Below are 22,963 nucleotides of genomic sequence, written 5' to 3' on the forward strand. Positions count from 1 at the left end.
TTCATGAATTTTGGTCAGAATAATTATCTTGATAAAATCTAGGCCATGTTCGAAAATGGGTCATCTGAGGTCAAATACTAGGTCAATTCAAAGAAAAACCTTGTGTATGCGATAGAGGCTGTATTTTACAATTGATCTTCATGAAATTTGGTCAGAATGGTTGCCTTGATGAAATCTAGGTCGAGTTTAAATATGGGTCACCTGAGTTTAAAAACTAGGTCACTAGTTCAAATTATAGAAAAATATTGTGTATGCGATAGAGACTGTATTTTTTAATTGATTTTCATGAAATTTGGTCGACCTTGATGAAATCTGCCACATTACTGCATCCACCCCACTTCCCTACACATATACTAAAATTAATCACAGTAATAATACAATAAAACGCAATAAAATCTAAATATGTCATAGATATCACCTCTAAGGTTAACATAATATAATTATATAGCCTGAATTTTCTAAACAGGAGAATTGTTTTAAAACTCAGTCATAATAACAGACAACAATATAAGGTCACGAACATTTTAGATCGCGATTGAAGTGAGTGAAAGCCTAGAGGTTTGCTTTGATAACAGTTCTGGATGTCGCGAATATGGTTCAAACGCAAGTCAAATGTTTCCGGAAATGAAAATGTCATGAGAACTATAAACAAAGTTCCAATATCTATCGTGAATTCCTCAAACACACTACACTGTAAAAGTAATATTTTACCAGTTACAAATATTTAAAAATCATATGCATATGAAAAACGAATAAACATAATCAGCATGCATTAGTTGTGCATACTTCAGAACGCGATTAGTCGAGTATGGCGACCTATGGAGACTTTTATGCGCTCAAATGCGTGTGTGTTAATTATCGTACCCCTCCCGTAATGGAAGTAATAATGTAAACTTGTCAAGTATATAAATGCAAAATGAAATATCCAGTGACAATAATATCATTATGTTCCCAATCAAGTCTCATTTTCCTAAATTTTACAAACATGAAATATAAAAGATCCTTTGGAAGCATACATAGCTACAAATGTATAAGAGTCATTGGTGTGATTTAAATGAAAATGTAAGTCAAATTTCCCCGAAATTAAAAACGATGACAAGAATAAAAACAACATTTTAAACTCATAGAATAATCTTGTCATGATTTGTCAAAACGTAAATCTTCAAGGGATAATGTAGTCAGCATTATTGCAGCAGTGCTATGTAAGATCTTTGAGTCGTAAACATGATGTTCCCCCTTTTATAAAAAAAATCAATCGATGACAAAAATACACACACACAAGAATCAATACTATGGTTGTATAAAACAACATATATGAAAGTAATATTTCAAAACTAGTCAAAATGAAATATTCAATGACAATTATGGTTATCAAACGTGCAACATTACTGCACCCCAGCCCACTTCCCCACACATATACTATAATTGTTCACAGTAATGATACGATAATACAAAATTAACAAAACACAAATGTATCTAAAAATGTCATTAGTATCGTCTCTAAGTTTAAATTATTTCCTGGAATTCCCAAACAGGGTAATTGTTTAAAAACTCAGTCATAATTTCAGGCAACAATATTAATTTTAGATCGCAATGTCTAGTGGCTTGCTTCGATAACAGTTCTGGATGTCGCGACCATGGTTCAAAGGCAAGTCAAATGCGTCCCGAAATAAAATGAAGGAAAACGTCATGAGAACTATACACAAAGTTTCAATATTTATCGTGCATTCCTCAAACACAATACATTGAAAAACTAATACTTCACTATTTACAAAAACATGTACTTGAAAACCATATGTATATGAAAAGTATAATTAACATGCATCACTTCAGTTGTGCTTACTTTCAGAACGTTTTGAGCGCAGTATAGAAACCCGCACTCCCGCGCGTAATGAAAGAAATTTAAACTTGTCAAGTACAAATCAACACAAAGAAATATTCGATTATGGAACAATGAAATCTTTTCGAAGCATCGAACGACAAACCTAAGAGTCTTAGGCAGGTAGATAGATATGATAGATAGATAAATAGAAAGCAGATCATTCCAATCAGAAATTCTCTGATAGAAGAATGGGATGAAAATTTAGGAAAAAACTATGTGAGTTCAGTATCGAGACCTTCAGACAAAAATCTATACAAACACGATCTTTTCCGTTTTGTAAACACGATGACAAAAATATATACAAATATATACAACCAATATATCAATTTATCAATGATTTTTAAACAATTAACATGAAAGTAAAAACCGCAAACTCTTCAAATACAAAAAATATACATTGACAAATATGGAAATAAAAACACACACCACTCTCCTCCCACTAATTGTAAATATATTTAAAGTACCCATATACACGAATTTATACAATTATGTCATTATGCTCTCTTACATGATGAGTGTTTCAAAAATCCTTTTAAGTCAATGATACATCAAAGAATTGAAAAATATAGAATAACGAAAAATGTTCGCATTATTAAAACTGTATAGGTTATAGCAATATTTCCGGTGTACTTTCTTAGAGTTAGTACAAAGAGTTTCGGACAGCAGTTCTGGGTACCGCAAGTATAATTCAAATGCGGTTCAAATTTCCAACGAAATAAAATGATAAAGAGCTATATACAAAATTTCAATCATCAGACACAGGAAATTACAAAAAGCAACATTATTTCAAAATTTATTGAAAATAATAAGCATGCGAAAAAAACCATGTAGTGTGTTAATATAGTAACATGTCATTTCGATACTCTATGTCTAAATTAGTCCTGAATTTCCTAAACATGATTACATCGATCAAAACTCATTTTGATCTATTGAACGCAAGCATGCAAAATTATACCAGACATGGTTTCATTTAATGAGAAAGTAAAACGCGCAAGACCACACACGCCTAGCCCTAAATGATAACAGACGCAATTAAAGTGAAAAGTATAATTTAAGGAAAAAGTACATTATTATAAAGTAAAAATGAATATAATACAAAGAGCTTTGAATAACAGTTCTGGGTGTCGCGAGTACGATTGAAAGACGAATCAACGTTCACTGAAATGACAAAGCGGTGAGAACTGAAGCAAAAAATGTGTAACCTTCATGTTTCAAATTTAACACAGTAAGTCATTTAAGAACTTTTTCAAAAGTTACCAAACACATCTTTCTGATTATCATAAGCAACCAAAGTAATTTTGAAATCATAAGAATGCGAAAATCATATTCATTATACATGCCCTACATGAAAACTACTATACAATAAGAATTGTATACGATATGTGCAACTCATTACGAATTGATCAAAACAATGTCAAAGTAATCTTTCAAAATTTGAACAAACATAAAAAAATCGAAAAGTAAAACGCTACGAAAAAAAAATCATTCATAATTGCAGATATACATATTTAAAAAATGTCGGATGAACATTTGGACATGTATAGAAGCCGTGAGTATATGATTAAACACGCTATATTATTTATATCTCAAAGTATAATTCACCATTTCAGTAAGCATTCAAAATTTAAAGAATTAAAAAAAAACATGAAAGTATTCTTTGCAATTACGATTTGAATGTATATATAACTTCCTAAACGTCAATACACATTTTTATTTCAAGCTTTTCAGTGAATACTTGAAATTTTAGAAAGAAATGTATGTGGGAATTTTACATAAATTTTCGCTGGTACGGGACTACCAAAAGTGTAAATTTAATTAAATCCGCTTAAAAAGACATTGAGCGAAAAAGTCAGATTAGAGCATCTGTCACGAACACCATATCTTACATTTTCGCTATTGTCAACAACGCTTGAGACTGACAAATATATTTCTCTGTACTGATAATTTGTTCCCTAAACTAGAAGGGTTTACACTTTTAAAGTCTTATTTACACCACAATAAGTTCGCTTTTGCACCCTTTGCAACTTTCAATGCGAGTTTTAATTATGGTAGACAAGACACGGGACGGGGCAACTTCTATGAAATGCCGAACACCCATCGCATAGGCTGTTTCCATACTTTCCTTCCACATAACTGCATATTCTATTTGTTTCGACAGAAGAACTTTGATTTGTTCCGGATTGTCACAAACAGAACCCGTGGCATTCATAACAATAGGTATGGATGGCTTATTAAAGACGCAGCTGTTAATAACACTTGATTGACATTTGCAGCAACCGTCTTCATATAACTGGAGTGAAAGGCACCGGCAACTCGCATTCTCCGAGCATCAATTACTGATAGCCTATCTCTTGTGCACGTATCGGAATCAAGGAGGTTTATCAATGCTTCGATATCCTCTACCGTTCCAGCCACCGTGTGCTGTTTGTCTGCAAGGAATGTTGATATCTGAACATATGGAAACGCATTATTAAGGAACGTCTGCAGCTGCAAAGTGTCTGGACCTAGAATGCTGGCCATGGCTGTTGATTGCTTGGACAACTCAGCACCCATGCACTTTCCTCGATACTGTACTATTTTTAATGCATCATTAAACGACAGTACTTCAGAATAAACGAGGGCAGCAAATTCCCCAACGCTGAGACCTGCCACACAGGAAACTTGTTGCAGAGTTACATCATTCTCCTATAGATCTTCTATTTTTGCTATGCAACTCACAAATAATGCGGTCTGAACAAATTCTGTTGAGCTTAACTTTTTTTTCAAAATATCTTCTGATCCAAGGCAAATGTCTAGAATATTATATCCTAGATATTTTTCACCTTTTCAAAATTTCTCTAGATTTTTTGCAGTCTCTCGTTGCCTTACACATTCCTACTTTCTGGGCACCCTGACCAGGAAACATCAACATACTTCCTGATTTTATAAAATTTTCGGTATTCGTTTGTAAAGGAAGACCGCCGCTTGGATTAGTGATTTTCTGAACGTCAGACGTATCGCACTCGTTGTTCATTGAACTGTCATCTTCAAACTGTTCGGCAATGTAGTTACCAAGTAATCCTAGTGAAGTATAAGAAAATGTGTCTGCAATCTCTAGCTGAAAGCCTATCCTTTTTCGAACCATTGTCATCATTTGGATCGCAAGTAATGATTCCCCACCTAAAGCGTTAAAATCATCATCTTCATTAATGTCATCTAGATCAAGTAACTCACACCATATATTCTTAAGTTATTGTTTAATTGAATCGTGCGTGGCACGCTCTTCTAAACCTAAAGACGTTCCGTCATCATCAGTTTCTTTTTCCTGGAAGTCCTTATATCGTGTACCAGTTGAATCAATATTTTGCCACCATTCACAAAGTGGCTCATGGAATTTCTCAGACGTTGTTGCGTTTGCACTACACACAAATAAGAACTTTTCGACATGTTTCCTTTCTTCTTCGTCGGTAGGACAGGAATGAATGGCCCCAAAGTTCATGCGCTGTAAAACTGCTTCCCATTTTTCCGGTTCTAGCATAGGTTCGAATGGACGCAAATCGTGATCTTTAAAATACCACCATCCATCCAAAACTCCCCAAGCAAGAGTTGCCTAAGTTTCGTTTTTGGCACTTTCTATAATGAACAATGTTCCATCACTACCGAGGCATGATTTCAAATTCAGCAGTGATTCCATTACACTTTCCGTTGTGTGGATGACGTTGTATGATATGACAATATCAAACGAACCTAGTACACCTTGCTTAGATGCATTTTTTGTAATATCAAAAGTTGAGAATTTCATCATCGACTTGTACTTTGAAAACACTGTTTTGGCATTTTCGACAAATGCTTTTCCAAGATCGGTAAACCAGTATTCAGTATCTGGAATATTGGAAAGCCTTGGAAGAAGCTGTCTTGTAACATATCCCATTCCGGCGCCAACCTCTAATATTCTCACTTTTTGTCCTTGTTTTGACAAAGTTGATGTATACTCAACAATGAGCTGCATGTACATATTGTAGTATACGTCTCCTAACAAATCTCCAAGTTTATCAAATTTGAACATGAAGTTCAAGTCTCCTTGCGGATAGATAACTGACAATGGGCTCATTTTCCCCAAGAGTACATCTTTTAGAAATTCTGAACAATATAGTGGAAACCTGAAGCAGTCAGCCCACGACGGATAGTTGGCCACAGCTACAGCTGCGATACTTTCGGGAGTTTCCCTACGCTTATTACACCCCTTGAATGAAAATCGATCAAGGTGAAAATGAGATGAATCAGTTCCATGCTGAACTATATAACCATTTCGCATCAGTTCTCGGAGCATAACAAAGAAGAACTTTTCATATTTTGGAAGTATTTGTGTTGTTTTAAAAGCGTATTCAAAGGAAACATCATGCTCATTGTCGATGTAATCCAGAAGAGGAGTACTCTCTAAAAGTTTCAGCACAATCATGGAGCAGAACTTTCCCTCTAATTCTTGAAGTGCAATCGGAGGAGCCAACGGTAGTGTTCGAACCATTTCTCGTGCCTCACTCATTCTTCTATTAAGAAGGCCAGCTACACCAGACTCTTCATCATAATAGGCCGAAACTGAATTTTGCCAGAAACTTTTTGTATTACAAATAGCAATTGATAGACCAGGGGCACAAACCTCTTCCGGTTTGTTAAAATTTGGAAACAGCATATCAACGTCAATCAATCCATGTCTGAGAAAACGTTCAATACCTTTGTTGCCATTCACAGATATTGTTGAGTCATCAGCATTTGTGTATATGTCGGCAGTTTGTAGGCATATCCGATCTGTTGAGAATTGCTTTTCTTCAGCCTCTATGATTAGCCTTAAAGCGGAAAGAAGTTGCACAGCATCAGTCACCATAACTACCATTCGGATATTATTATAAACCATATCCTTGTCTTGAAGTTGTTTCAACTTACAAGCAACGGAAACACAAACTGCCTCAAGAGTGTTAATGATTCACCGTTGAACTGTGTGTGTAACTAGGCTTTCATGTAAACAAGCCTGTTTTTTCACATGCTCATAGCTTGCACCAGAAAGGAGCAAAGGCAAATATCCCGCTACTTTATATTTTTCAGCGGAGCAAGTAGAGGGAAAAGGAAATGAATCCGACAAAATAGCGTGACAATTAGTTCCTGTTAGGCCAAATGAACTTAATCCAGCTATGCGTCTCTGATTGTCATTCACTTCCCATTTGACAATCTTATTTGGTACATACAGGTGTGATTTCTTCAACTCAGAATGGGGACGTTTGAAATTTAGTGTTGTTGGAATGTTCTGAAACATGAAACTGGCGATTATTTTCAACAATCCTGCAAATCCAGCCGCAGAGTCAAGGTGGCCGAAAGCACTTTTAATGGAACCTATTGCCAATTTATCTGTTCGTGATCCTGGCGAAAATACTTCACATAATGCTGATAACTCTATTCGGTCTCCTAGCATGGTGCCAGTGCCATGGCATTCAAGAAATGAGATTTCTGATGGAGATATGTTTGCGAGCGAAAGAGCTTTTTGTATAACTTTCACTTGAGAACTTGAAGATGGTGCCGTTATTCCGTTTCCCTTACCTACACTATTTACTGCAATGGATTTAAGAACTGCGTATTTGTGTTTATGACATTCAATTGCGCTCCGAAGCGGTTCTACGTAAAAACATATAATCCCCTCACCTACAACGGTTCCGTTTCCAAGCTCATCGAATGGTCGGCAAACGAAATCCTTAGACATTATGCCTTTATCACCATATATACCGGTTTTTGACGGATACAAAACAATATTCATGCCACCAACTAATGCTGCACTACAGTCCCCATTTTCCATAGACTCACATGCAATTTTTAGCGATGTCAGTGCCGAACTGCAGGCTGTATCTACAAGCATTATAGGGCCCTTTAAATTGTAATGATATGCTATTCTTGTAGCGATCATTCCAGGCATATGTCCAGATATTTCTGTGGCTTCGTCAGACTTATAAAGTTGTGCTTAACTGACTTCCGTATTGCTCAAAAACACGACAATGTCTTTTCAATTTATCTTTGATATGTCTGTACTTAAACAAAGCGTCTCTGAAGCAACTTCAAAAAACAGACGTTGTTCCGGTGACATATTCTTGGCTTCTGCAGAAGATATCTGAAACAATTTGTTATCGAACTGGTCTATATCCGCTAGAAAAGCACCCTGATAAACATCTGATTTCTTCAAAGACAATGAGTTTGGAAAGCAATTTAAAACATCTTGTTTTCTATTCTCTGGAAAACTACCTACTACATTAATTTCCTCTTCAAAGACTTTCCAAAACTCACACAGTGTCCTAATATTACCAGGTAAACGGAAGCCAACTCCTGTAATCGCAAATTGTCTCTCGCTGTTTTTAGCTGCTTCTGTCTTCCGTTTAAGTCTCTCATGTGTGCTATATATTTTGTCCACAAAATCGGCAAGACTTTCTAAAGATGGATAGGAAAATATATCTGCAATTGTAACGTCATAATCTGTCTTTCTTTTAATCAGCGAATGAAACTGCATAAGCAGCAAAGAATGACCCCCTTGTTCAAAAAATGTGTGTCGGGTGTCTACACGTGAGGAATCAATTCCAAGCGTTTCGGCAAACATTTGCCTTAAAATGTTAGCAGTTCCCGAAATTTCAATCTTTTCATTTGTTTTTTAAATGTGTAATAGTTCCAATAGCGATGGCAAAGCCGCATGATTCACTTTTCCATTAGCAGTCAAAGGAATATTTTCAACAGTTGTTATCAGATCAGGCACCATGTAATACGGATGTTGCTCTTTTACAGACTGAATTATCTTATCATTACAGACGTCAGACAGTTCCTTTAGATTTTCCAACACAACAAACGCACATAGAAATTGCGTTTTGGTTCCATCTTTTTCATTCGTGAGTGCAGTCACTGTGACTTCCCTTACAAAGCCACATTTGATCAAAATAGTGTTTTCGATTTCTGCAGTACAAATTCGGAATCCTCTCAATTTACAAACGGAATCTAGACGTCCAAACAGTTCTAAATCTCCTGATGGAAGCCAGCATGCACGATCGTTGGTCTTAAGCATTACTTCACCTGAACTGAGCGTTACTATGTCAGTGTCACCAGACCCTACAACATGGCCCCCAATATAAAATTCACCCAACGTTCCAACAGGACATGGACGAAGTGTCTCAGGTTCAAGAACTTTCATTCTGACACCAGGGAGAGGTTTTCCGACGGGCACTGTACCTCCCCTTGTGATCGGCATATGTTCTGCCTCAAAGCAAGATGAGTCTATTGTAGCCTCTGACATTCCATAACTATTTATCAGGCGTTGGTTGCTTTGTATAGCTTGTATTTTCCTGTAAACCTCTGTTGGAAGAACATCCGATCCTAAGATCAATATTTTCAAAGATTTTAAGTCTTTTGTATTTGAGTTTTCTATTAAAGTCAATGCAAACTGGGGTGTAAACTCTACCAAACTTATGTGTTCTGTTCGTATCATTTTTGTTATATAGTCTGTATCAAGTCGGCTGTTATTTGGACAAATGCAAACTGTGCCAGATGTGCAACACATACCTCTGACAATATCTCCTATGAAGACATCAAAAGACAATTGTGCCCATTGCAAGATATTGACGTCAGACTTCTGAAGTTCATAACGGGTTGTCCAAGCTCTTGCAAGAATAGATAAACTCATATGAGAAATTCTGATTTGCTTTGGTTTTCCAGTTGATCCAGAAGTTTGAATCATGTATGCGGGCTTTCCTAACTCCTGAACGAACGGAAAATAGTAAGTATTAATCTCTGGTACTGAATTATCCAAACTATTTTTCACGCAAACAATTTTGCATTTTGAATTTTGGGCATATATCTCAAACCGGTCGTCGTTGATCAAAATAAGGCATGGGTTGGCTCTTTCAATTGCTTCTGTGACTGTGGGTGCGTGTAGAACTGACACAGGCAAGAAGAATCCACCAAGTTTCCAAACTGCAAACATAGTTGCTATTGCTATCTCGTTCTTTTCCATTATCAATATGATCGGCAGACTTTGAAGGGCATTGGAGTCAATACAGTTTAATATTTGAAATGCTATGTTGTCAGATAAATTCATAATATTACTGTAAGTAAGATTTTTTCCTCTGTACACCAGGGCTGTTTTTGCTGGTGTCGTTTTTGTGTTTCTAACAAATATGGCATATACAGATTCACTGGTATAATCAATTTTCTCCGTTTCTGTAAAGTCATCTTGCAACTTAATTTCTTCTTCTGTCAAAAACTCTGCAAACCTTAAAGACTTCCGCCCCAGAAGTATTTGGAATTTATTGCAAACTTCTATCATAGAGCCAGCAAAACGTCTTGACAATCCTTTTTCAATCAACTCTTCTGAACGTTCACTTAGTATTTCGTAACCGTCTGTATCTTCTGCAATATCAACGGAAAGCTGCATTTTTGCATGTTTTGCATGTATTCTCAATTCATCTTTACCGACGTTAAACGTTATGTAGTTGAACATTACATTGCAGAAACATCCGAGGTTTTTGCCATTCTTTCTCCAGATCATTTCACTAACCTTGTTTAGTGGGTATCTAGAGTGGGAAAACACAGTTAACCATTTTCTGGCAACATTTAACACATGTTCTTCTAAGGTGTCATTCATATTTATTGTATATCTGAATAAGACCGTGTTCACAAATAGGCCATCAGCTGTCAAATATGAACATCACGAGTTGAGACAAGTATCGCAACTACAGCTTCTCGACTTCCCTAATACCGTTGAAGCACTAACACAAACAATGCCAAAAAGACCTGAAATTTAGTTAATCCATGTAATTTACAGAAACTTTCGACTTCTTGCCCACTGCTTACGGGTAGAAAAGAAACGGTTGTGTCTGCTGTATAAGCTTCGAAGTCGCTTATATCAGAAGTGTTCCTGAAACTTAAAGAAGACGACTGTGGGCATTCCTCAAATTCCATTTCCCAAAACAATTTGTCAGCCGTAAACTTTTCTAACATCATATACTCTTTTTCTGAGTCTATGACCGAGGAATGTAGGAACAGATTATGTCTGACAACTTGAACATCTAATGACGGGTTCTGAAGTAACATTTTTAAAGTAGTTTTAATATTCTGAATTGTAACATCATCAATAATGATATGATGTACATGGATGACAAATATTTTTGTCTTTCCACTAGTGATGACTTTCATTTGTGATAGCACTTCATCTAACAAATTAACTGCTGGTATATTTTGGTGTATATACTCTCTCAAATCGGACATACTGTTGACTGTTACATTGAGTGGTTGAATAACAGTAGAGATGTTCTGATCGGAAATTGATAAAGTCTTCTTCGCAAGGTCATATGATGTCAGCATTAATGGTTGACGTCTTACCATTACTTTTAATATAAGGTCTGTATCTACATTGGTCTCTTTTCTTAAAGCTATTGTCTCCGTATATGCTGTTGATTCGGGAACAGCATTTTGTAAATCTAGCATCCGTTTTTGGGCTTCCGACAATGCGATTTCATTTCCACTTCTTTCTTTCTTTTTAATATCAGGTAATTTTGAGCTTCCTCTTCGATGAACATGGTGTTCTTCAATTCGTCGTTTAAGTGAAGAGAGAACGAAGGTGTGCTAATTATATCGAGAATACTGAGATCCAGTCCTAAAACTCGGTGTATTTCTGATACAAGAAAGACAACTTTAAATGAATTCCCCCCTTCGAAGAAATTGTCATCGTCTTTTGGAACTTCCTCTGTTTGAAGGATATTTTTCCACATTTGCTGAATAACTGAAACTGGAGTTTTCATTGATTCTAATTTTAGTATTTCTTGTAAGAGGTCAGAATATTCTTTATCAAGATACGGCATTGGTAATGTATTTGTTTTCAAGCATGTTGTAAATGAACGTCTGACCACTGTGTCAATATTCAATTACCCAGTGACGATATATCTCCACTGACTAGCTCTTTAGACTGTTCAACATGTTTTATATGATTATGCCTTGAAAGAGCTAATAAAGTATAGTCATTTGCACTACGGTATGCAGATCGTTATCAAATATATCTGATGAAAGCTTACACAAGACTTCCAACCTAGTGATGCTTTTTGTTTTAGGGGTAATGTCTACGCTTTCCAAAAATTGCAACATAGGAATATTTTGTCCAGTTTCACAGATCAGTAAAATCCCTGTAGCGTTCTAAAATCTCCCTTAACATTCGGTGTTCAACACCGCGACCCAGAGCACAACAGCTAATAAGCCATTGTTTCAGAATTATTGAGCCACTTTCATGTTTTAAAGCACAACTCCATAGACATCTTTCAATGAAACCTGCAAACAGTCGTCATCATTTTCCATTGCTTCAAAACTTGCCATCAAATTATTTAGCTTAAACTGATTTGTTCTTTGTAGCATTTCACTTCCTCTCTCACTGAGTTCAGCATTCGAATTCACCTGTGACACAGTTGTTTTCCAAACAACAAGTTTCATTTGCCATTGACGAAGTACTGTGACAGTCCTGAATTCTAATGATTACCTTTGCTCTTTTTGTTCTTCCGTTATATTGGCTTGCATTTCAGCTAGAGCAGTTTGTCGAATGAATTCATTTTTATACATTTCTGTCCTTGAGCTCGATTTATGTGAGCTTTGTGTCTTATGACCCACAAGCATTCAATAAAGGACGGTATAAACCATTCGTCACGAGGAAAGCGTAACGTGCATACAGGATGAATGTTTATCATTTCCTCACATTCAATTTCACTGTTATTAATAAAAACGAAAGTCTGTAGTGTTATATTTAATCTTTTCCTTATATTTTCTATGTTCTTTGACTTACTATGCCAGGTAATGCTTACATGAACAAAATCTCCTAGTTGCAGCAACATTCCCTCATTTTTAAATGCCTTTTCAACATCGCCAATCCTGTTTTTGCTCATAGGAACCAACAGGAAGCCTTTGCTTTTCTTTTGTAAGAGAAAACTTTGAAAGTCTTTATATCCATCTGATACAAGTATGTCGTTGTTTGCATGTTCAAGTCATATTCAGAATCGAAATACGCATTATACAAAGAGCTGGAGATATTTGGTATGATCAGATCAACATTTGGAAACTCAGATATAGGAAATGGCTCGCTGTTTGGAAGGTTTTCAAGGCTGATAACAAATCGACGTGGCTTTTTAAAATTTTTAGCAAGAAATGCTTCAAACGCCTTTTTAAACATTTCAAGAGACTGCACGCATTTATTACTCACTACCAATACGACTACATCGTGTAAGGACGGTTGTGTCTGAGTTAGCCGTTGATAGAAGTCATACTTGCTGGACATTGCAATATCTTTTATTAACATATGGTCATGCAATATAACACGTTCAATCTCTTTGATGCATTTTTGGGTCACAATGATATTTGAGATAATTTTTACAGAAATTTCTTTGAAATGTTTCGGCAGTAGTGGCGATTTTGGAATGGAAGTATCTCGATTTGAATAACCAGAACTTAGTTGCAGATTTGGGTTTTCTGATGATTGATAATTGTCTTTCAACTGAAATTCCATTTTAGATAAGAGTTCTTCAACTTCTTTTCTTTTGACAAGTGTCTGATCAAAGAGACACCCGAAATTCAACTTACCATTAAAGTACCAGGAGAAAAATTGGAATGGAAAATCAAGGCTGTCATTGTCGTCTCTGTGAAAACGTCCATTTTCAAGTCCCCTCATCATAATTTCTACCCATGGTATATACGAGAATGAATTCCGCTTGCTGAGAAGTATTCCTTAGACGCTGCGTCCAAAGAGCCCTGAAAAACAGTGTGTCAGGAAGACGGGTTTGTATTTTCCTAAGCCTTTCCAAAAGTCCATATTTCAAACCATTCTGTGGTATTGACGACAAGTTATCTTTCATTTTCTTACAGGCAATAGCAAAAGGCTGAGTCATGTCTGTCTCTACATGAATGGGAAACATGCTTGTGCACCAACCAACTGTATCTGTTGCATCACGATTTTGCAAATGCCTCCCATGACTTACCAAGCAGACAGAAATAGTTGCTTTGTTATACTGAACTGATGATGCACGAGTAAATGCAGTCAGTATTACTGCTTCGTCCGCACATTTATTATCCAAAGAAATGCTGCGCACAGAAGCTGCGTTAACATTTTTTTTTCATCCACTTTGCTGTATATGGAAGGTTCACTTGACCTTTCCCTTTTCATCAACCAGTTGTTTGTTGTTTCCTGTTCACGCCAAAATTTGACTTCGTCTTCCGAACTGAACTTTCCTTCCTCCCAAAGTTTTTCACAGAATGTGTCATAAGAAATTAAAAATAGTGACAACTGCGGCTCTGATCCTGAGTAAATATGCCTTAAAACTGTGCAAAAAATCTAAAATTTGCTGCCATGACATCACATCTGTGATTATATGATGAGCCATTAGTACTCTTTGACATCACTATGTTTAACGTCAAAGATAACAGCATTTAAAAGTTCTCCACTGTCTATGTTTAGGGAATATTCTAATTCTTTGCATTTGTCCAGGAATATGTTTTCATGTGTAATCATTTTTCCTTTTTGTAAAACATTCACCATATCTACTGTAAAATCATTTAATTTCGTGGGCATGAAATTTCGTGGTTTTGGTCAAAACGGCAATTTCGTGGGGATATGAATTCGTGGATTTCAACTTTTGAACATAAAAGGAATGGGAATTTTACTTGTTCGTTGGGATGATATTTCGTGGATTGACTTAACCACGAAATCCACGAAAATTAGTCCCCCACGAATATTAATGATTTCACAGTATCTACTTTTGGTTTGGTGTCATCCAGTGGAACATATTCTTGAACACTATTCCATTTTCTACAAATACACAACTGACGTATAATACCGCTATAAGAGCTTTTGGCAGTCATTTGCCTTATCAAAATGCTGGCCAATACCTAATCAACACATAATTTTGTTTATGGCATTTTGTTTTGAGAAAGGCTTTTCACCCAAATGGAATAACAAGATTCAACTGTGGACATGACTTTTGTAACCTTCAAATGTACTTACCCTGTCTCGTTGAAGAGGTTACTGCGTATTTAAGATTGAGATATGTTTCAATTACTTTACTGATGACTTTTATTTTGTCATATTTATTTTGTTATTGAGTATATTAGAATTGTTTGCAAGGCAGTTAAGTTCTTTAACCTTCAAACCAGCTTAACAGGAGCCTCTGTGTGTACCCTGTCTCGTTGAGGAGGTTATAATACTGCGTTTTAAAGATGGAAATATGTATAACTTAACTTATAACTTTATTTTGTCAGATTTGTAATTATGATATAATTGTTTGCAAGGTGATTATTAAACATATAGAGAATGATGTACGTGTTTATTTCTATATCAAGTAATTTGAAAAAAAATCATGTTGTGAAAATAACAAATCCAAATACCAGCCTCTGGGTTGATTAGAATGCTGTGTAATATGAAGCAAGGTAAACCATGTATGATAGATCCAAACCAGTTAGATTATAAAATGTTTTAGGCATACGTTTTGTCATATCATTTAACACTATGTATTCTATTGAAATAAAATACCAGAAATCAGTTAGCTCAGTCTATCTTACCTTTAAGTCTCATTTAAGTCCCATGATTTTTTTCTAATTAACCTCGCTTGTTGGGCATTTCCGCGGGCGCTTGAAATCGTCATCTCAAACAGTTATGTTAAGATCTTCTAAAACATTGACTTCACCAACAGGGAAGCAAACTAACACTCAGATGATTGTTTTAGCCAATGAGAAAGTTTTATGTTTTTGTTGGGTTTAACGTCGCACCTACACAATTTTAGGTCATATGGCGACTTTTCAGCTTTGATGATAGAGGAAGACCCTAGGTCCCCTCCGTGCATTAATTCTTCACGTGCGGGCACCTGGGTAGAACCACCGACCTTCCGCAAGCTAGCTGGATGGCTTCCTCACATGAAGAATACAGCGCCCCGAATGAGGCTCGAACCCACATCGGTGAGAGGCAAGTGATTTTAACTAAACGACCTTAACCACTTGACCATGAAAGCCCAGCCAATGAGACAGATATGTTGCATGTACTGTCACTATGGCGATACCGCAGACGAATTGTCCATATATGAGTATATCACCAGCTTTGTATTTCTATATGTAGGACTGGCTACTTTCTTTTTCCTGGAACTTTCAAAATACGTAACATTGCTTTTCATAGAATATAGAACTCGGTTGTGACTTGATCCTTGTCACTTTGGTTCATTATATAAGTTATTGTACCGCTCTATACACATGATTACTATAACTATCCACTGTGTATAAGTAACATAATGGATACTTTAAGGATTGAGGTAATGGACATGTATATTAACAACTTTGTGCGTTGAGCATTATAAGTATATCAACCTAAGAAAGAAATTCTAAGACTGCAGAAATGAGTTTCGAAATATAAACTTCAACGTATTCTGAAAGGGTTATTACGGCCATATTTTCTTGCAATACCAAATCGTGTAGTAAAAACAAGGGAATTTATCTTCTTTTTTGACTGTGTAGTAGAAAGGTGAAATTGTACACGGTTTCATGACTAGGTGAAGACGTTGATATGCAACAAAAACATTAAGGCATGATATGTGTATTTTTAGGGTTGTGTATTGAATGGAAAAATTTTATACGATACGTATTGCAATAAAGAAGCATCAATACACGATACGTATTGGCAATTCAATACAACAGCTAGTAGGACCTATAACTTCAAAGCTGCAACATAACGCGTCCAAAATAATTGTTTGTTTTTTGGCAATATGACCGTGAGAAACTAAAAATGTCTAGTTGTGTGGGCTCCTAAAAAATTGAACTCAGTTAAAATTGTTAGAGCACGATCTGTTTATCTAATAGATGTATCAGTCTATATTTCGGAGCTATACGTCCGGATAATGCACATATTTCTGATTGAAGTCGTACATTTCGACCGAGAACTTAATATGTATGCAAGGCCTTTATTAGTATACCAGATCTAGTATTTTCAACAAAGTCAAGGGCCATAACTCTGGTCTGGCTGTGTGAAATACCAAACAGAACACCAGATGCACAACTTGACATGCTATATAACATTTCTCTAATGTTTCATGACTCTACGTGAAATATGTTTTGAGAAATATGCGACACAAACTTTTATGCTCTTAATACATATTTTTGACTAAATCAATGGCCGTAACTCTGGTCTGCAGCAATCCCAGACAAAATCCCAGATGCACAACTTTACATGCTGTATAATATTCCTGTATGGTTTCATAACCCTAGGTTTAACACTTTTTGAGATACATGGGAAAAAACTTTCAGGCCCTTTGCATGCACATGTTTGACTTTGCCAAGGGTAATAACTCTTGTCTGGTGGTGTGAAACCCGAGTTAAAACTGAAGGCGCACAATTTTACATGTTGAATAACAATCCCGTGAGGTTTGATGATTCTAGGTCATATACTTTCTGAGATATGCACGACATAAAGTCGGAAGGATGGACAGACGTCAGACGTAGGAACAATGTGAGTTCGAGCCTTACTCCGGACATTGAATTCTTTATGTGAGGAAGCCATCCAGCTGGCTTACGGAAGGTCGGTGGTTCTACCAAGGTGCCCGCTCGTGATGAAATAATGCACGGAGGGGCACCTGGGGTCTTCCTCCACCATCAAAGCTGGAAAGTCACCATATGACCTAAAATGTGTCGGTGCGACGTTGAACCCAACAAAACATATTGCCACCTTCATTAGTCTTAGTTTGGTAGACAAATAACGGTAACAATGCCAGCTACTTATATATAAAATCAAAAGATGAAAATATTTCAATTATTAAGCTGTGGGTGAGTTTAAAATTGACCTTTACCTACCACACTTACGTAATATTTGTACTCGTACTCTGCGGCACATCGTGTAGTAGAGTACCGTTGTCCTCACGGACACTGATTTACAAACTGGTTTGACCGGTATTGTTTGGTAGAGCTTATAGTGAGATACGTAAGAGGATGAGATACATGTTGAAATCAGTTCTAGCATACTCTCGTTGTGGCGACATCGTTACACTCTCAACAAAAAGAAATGGATGCAAACATCAATGAACTCGTTGAGCAGAAGTTACGAGAGCACAGATCGTCTTTGCTGACGGACATGGAGAAAATGCCACTGCGAAAAAAGGGTCAATATACGGGAGTGTACGGTCCCGTATATTTCGAAAATACGGGAGTATACGGGATGTATATTACAAATATACGGACCTAATATACGATCCCGTATTCGGAACATCTAGTATACGGGAAGTCCGTATATTTGTCATGCATATACGGGATCCCGTGTACGCCGAATATACATAAATGTATATTTCCCGTATATATGCAATATACGAACTTTAAAAAAAATCCCTAGAAATGGTGTTTATTCGTGTCCTGCTTTAACATTAGTTTCATTTTCATGTATTCGAAGGGTCTTGAGACTTTTTTTCCCGTATACTTTCCGTATTTTAGAATATACGGAACACGTATACGAGCCTGTATATTCCGAATATACGTAGTATACGGATCCCGTATTTTTGTCATTTACGGACTGTGATTGCATCTAATATACGGGGCATATACGGACTTGTATTTTCTAATATACGGGCTTCGGATTTTTTCCGTATACGCATGATATACGTAGTATACGGATCCCGTATTTTTGTCATATACGGACTGTGATTGCATCTAATATACGGGGCATACACGGACTTGTATTTTCTAATATACGGGCTTCGGATTTTTTCCGTATACGCATGATATACTAAGTATACGGATCCCGTACTTTTGTCATATACGGGGCATATACGAAACTGTACTTTTTGATATACGGGCTACGGACTAGTCCCGTATATGCATGGTATACGCAATATACGGATCCCGTACTTGTGTCATATACGGGGAAAATACGAAACTGTATTTTTTACTATACGGGCTACGGACTAGTCCCGTATATGCATGGTATACGCAATATACGGATCCCGTACTTGTGTCATATACGGAATGTATTTGCATCTGATATACGGAGATATACGAACCTGTAGTTTTTGATATACGGGCCAGGTTTTATCCCGTTTATGCAAGATATGCAGAGTATACAGATTCCATATTTGTGTCACATTTAGACTGAATTTGGTTTTCGTATTCGGGGAATTCACGGACCAGTATTTCTAAAAGATACATTTACCAGACTTTTCCCGTATATGCATGTGTAGTATACAAATCCCGTATTTTTCTTTTATGTGAACTGATTTTGTATATGGGCACACACTGAAAGATGACAAAATGAATGTCGGTGATACCTACAGCAGAATACGGTATGTTAGAAAAAAGCAAGACAAAGACAGGGTATGAGAAAAAAATCATATTGTTATAAATTGGAGACATGTCAGATTAAACTAACATTTTATTCAACTTAAATACTTTTTAAAAACAGTTTTTCAAACGGTTATGAATCATTTTCATTTCTTGTCCAAATGAAATAAGCAGAATTAGAATGTGGGTAATCAATAACATCAAGCATTTCTTAATATTATTATGTTCATTTCTAACTGAAAAACTAGCAATTCGCACATTTAATTCTGCGCGGTTGACTCAACAAATCAGTTGAGTATCACTTCTTTTACTATTGTCTGTACATGTTCGTTATTCCCATGAATGCTGATTACCGCTATAAACTTTTCGATTTGCCGTCTTCTAAAAAGAGCAGTACACCCCTCCTAATGTCCGAAGATGTACTTTAAAAAGACGCATGTTGGTTCTGTACTGGAACACGATATGTAAGCAGGTTACAAATGATGACTGACCACATGGAAATATTCAGTTTCCTGATCTCAATAAGTATAAGCTTTTATCTATTGTTACGAATGTCACTGAGAACGAATGGCTCATCCGGGCTGTCTGTCTGCATCTGTTGATCAAACTAGTAGAAACTTCACACATAAGTATATTCTCTATCGTGAAAATAAATAGTCGTCCCGTTTTCTGATTCCAGTAAACAACTCTTATGTCAACCTGGAATAAAAAAAAAATGCGCGCATTTAAAGTTATAAAAAATTGACTCTTGCAATTCATAGATACTGATAATTATATCTATTAAATGATGTGAAAATTATGACGAATAAAATGACATGTGGGCAGGGATGACGACATCATTAAGTGTCAGAACGCCCATACTCATTTCGTCGCGAAAAGAAATTAGATATCATTAAATGTGCCTGTTGATATTTAATACAAGTTATCTATGTAGTGTTTTATTTGCATTTTATGGTTATATTACGTTAAAATCTATCTCCAAAATTATATTTAATATAAAATGCATGGTGTTCATAGTGCCGTCACACGTTGTCCGGTCAATCCTCACCTCATTTTGATGGATTGTCTTCAAACTGACATACAGTAATAACATAAATACGGGAGATACTTTTTTCAAGAGAGATTTTACCTATCACAAAACTTCAAAAGCACATAATGTGCGGTAATGGGATCTAAATAACACTTCCCCATTTTATTCCTACCAAAATGTCAAAACTACAGCCACGGTATAATTTAAACCAACGCTAGTGTTAACGTAAACTATGCTAAATTAGTGTTCCTTAACCTGTCCGTCATTACGCAATCCTCCGTGTTAGAACTTATTCAAAATGCACAATAAATCTCTTGTACAGTTTGGATAAAATATATCAGAGTGACATAACAGCATTCTCGCATACCAGAGGTCTACCGTGGTTCCCCGGGATTTTGACGAACATCTGATTGATGAGAATGCATAACAGTCGCGTTGTTAAGCTTTTTTTTTAATTTAATATTTCAAACATCTCTTTAAACTTTGTGACTGAACAAGTTCTGAACGATATATTTGCCTCTAAACGTTTTAATATTTGGTTAAACAATCTGAAGAGTTTCCAGAATTTCCAATCTCGCGGTCAGAATAATATTCTTAGACAAATAAAATATTCATCATAAACGTCCCATCTCTTTATCATGTTCAAATAAATATGATGCATCTGTAAATCTGGGTTTAAAATTATCCAAATCTCATAGATTAACCTAACTAGAATATAATAAATAATATCAGGGTATCAATATAATTTACATTATTTCATATTAGAGTTGCCGAATATTCGATAATAATTATTTAACAGTGTATACATGTCTAATATGTGGTAAAATGAAAGAAATGGTACTAGTTTGATTGAATGTTTGAAGATCGAATTTACAGACATACTCGATTTCATTCCTAATAAATGACCACTTTGTTTTCAGAATGATTGGTTTTGCACAAGCGCATGTCTATTCGTGCACGTGAACAGGCCTGGCTAGAGTAACAGAAAAACGGTAGACATGCAAAGATAGACCTTCCCGCGAGATGTTTATTTTTTTTCGAAATATATAGACCCCAGGCAAACAGGCTTTAATATTTCTTAATCAATATTTCTTAAATGCACAGGATATGCTTGACGATAAAATTCTACAAATAACATCTACGGAGTAAAATATTGAAAGGAGGTTCGATTAAAAAGCACAATTATCAGTTCATCAAGGATACCTTTTAAGCTGAAGTTGTCACATTATGAAACTTAAAATAGGAATCATTTTGTTTCTATAAACTATTAAAAAATGTCATATATAGAAAAAAAGATGGTCGCGCCGGGAAACGAACCCTGACCGCAGCGGCATGAGAAAACCAACATAGTGGGTTTGCGACCAGCATGGCTCGAGACCAGCCTGCGCATCCGTGCAGTCTGGTCAGGATCCATGCTGTTCGCTTTCAAAGCCTATTGGAATTAGAAAAACTGTTAGCGAACAGCATGGATCCTGAGCAGACTGCGCGGATGCGCAGGTTGGTCTCGATCAATGCTGGTCGAAAACTAAGACTATGTTGGTTTTCTCATGGCCCGGCTCAATTATATTTTTTTTTTCTGTTCTTGTCGGACGATCTGGAGGCCAGTGCCTTTTTTTAGTATTCGTTTAAACATTGCGTTATTTCTTATGTTTATTTTAACCCCAAGATTGCATACAGTTACACTAAAAATAAGATAATTTAATTGTGTCAAATGTTTAATCACCCTTTAAATTTCATTGTGTGTTACAATATTGCCTGGGGATAAGAAATATCCGGTCAGTGTTGTTTCAAGCTGGGTCATAAAAATATGTTAACCCACTTACTACAAGTGATAGGTACTTCAAATTTTATGGTTTTATGGTTAACCTGTTAAGTACATCATTTTGCGCCCTGCTGAAAAAAAATAGACGTTTGTGGTCATATTTGAAGATTTACAGCTGTAAAATGGAGTAAAACAGAGAACTGAAAAAATACCAGTCAATCGGAAATATCGTCAACTTTAATTTGTTAAACTGTCAAAATAGTCCGTTGAAAATCGATTTAAAATAACAGACTAAGCTGAGCAATTACTTATTGTTTGCACATGTATGGTCCTGAAAGTAAATGTTTGTTTTAGATGTATAATATGTAACGATTTTAAATATGTTAGATACCATATTCATATTACTAAATATTACTTTTATTTGACAATAAATAAAGTAGGGTATTCCTCCACCAAGAAAACAGGAAAGTCGCTAAAGGACCAATAAGTGTGTCAGCGCAACGTTAATCCCAACAAAAACACAAAAAACGACCTACTCGGTCGGTAGCAGACGATACTGTATTAAATCGAACGAAAGGCGTTTGTTCGAATCTTTGGACGCAGACACATTATATCGATTATTTTTTGTCTGTAAAAATATTAGAATTGATTTCATAAGTAAAGTATCAATACATGTCTTATATACTTTTTCAGTACAAGATATAAATGGATTAGTTCCTCTTTTTTTATATAAATATTTGCATTGTATGCACAAGCGTTGGAAATGTGCAGAAAAAGAGTTAATTTATGTTTGCATTAGATTTTTACAATGGCGATGATCCACGGATGTATTTATCACTACAAATAAATAGGGATGAATTGATTAATCCTTTTCTTTTCTCAATCGGCTATTTAGATTAAATGTTAAAATAAATCGGGAACGCGCTAGATGAAATGATGGATTCATTCATGTTTGATTTTA

At 35.9% G+C, this 22,963-nt stretch overlaps 2 protein-coding genes across 2 annotated transcripts; both read right to left on the reverse strand.

The window, feature by feature from the left end:
* Positions 1-6,842: 6,842 nt before the first annotated feature.
* LOC128554422 (phenolphthiocerol/phthiocerol polyketide synthase subunit C-like) lies at positions 6,843-7,820 on the reverse strand. Its single transcript, XM_053535704.1, has one exon. The coding sequence runs from the start codon at positions 7,818-7,820 to the stop codon at positions 6,843-6,845; it is 978 nt and encodes a 325-aa protein (XP_053391679.1).
* Positions 7,821-8,536: 716 nt separating this feature from the next.
* Positions 8,537-11,209, reverse strand: LOC128554423 (plipastatin synthase subunit A-like). The gene has a single exon (XM_053535706.1). It carries the CDS (start codon positions 10,521-10,523, stop codon positions 8,544-8,546), a length of 1,980 nt encoding a protein of 659 aa, XP_053391681.1. The 5' UTR covers positions 10,524-11,209; the 3' UTR covers positions 8,537-8,543.
* Positions 11,210-22,963: the final 11,754 nt, after the last annotated feature.

Source organism: Mercenaria mercenaria, unplaced genomic scaffold (genome assembly GCF_021730395.1).
Source record: "Mercenaria mercenaria strain notata unplaced genomic scaffold, MADL_Memer_1 contig_5036, whole genome shotgun sequence".
Lineage (NCBI taxonomy): Eukaryota > Metazoa > Mollusca > Bivalvia > Venerida > Veneridae > Mercenaria > Mercenaria mercenaria.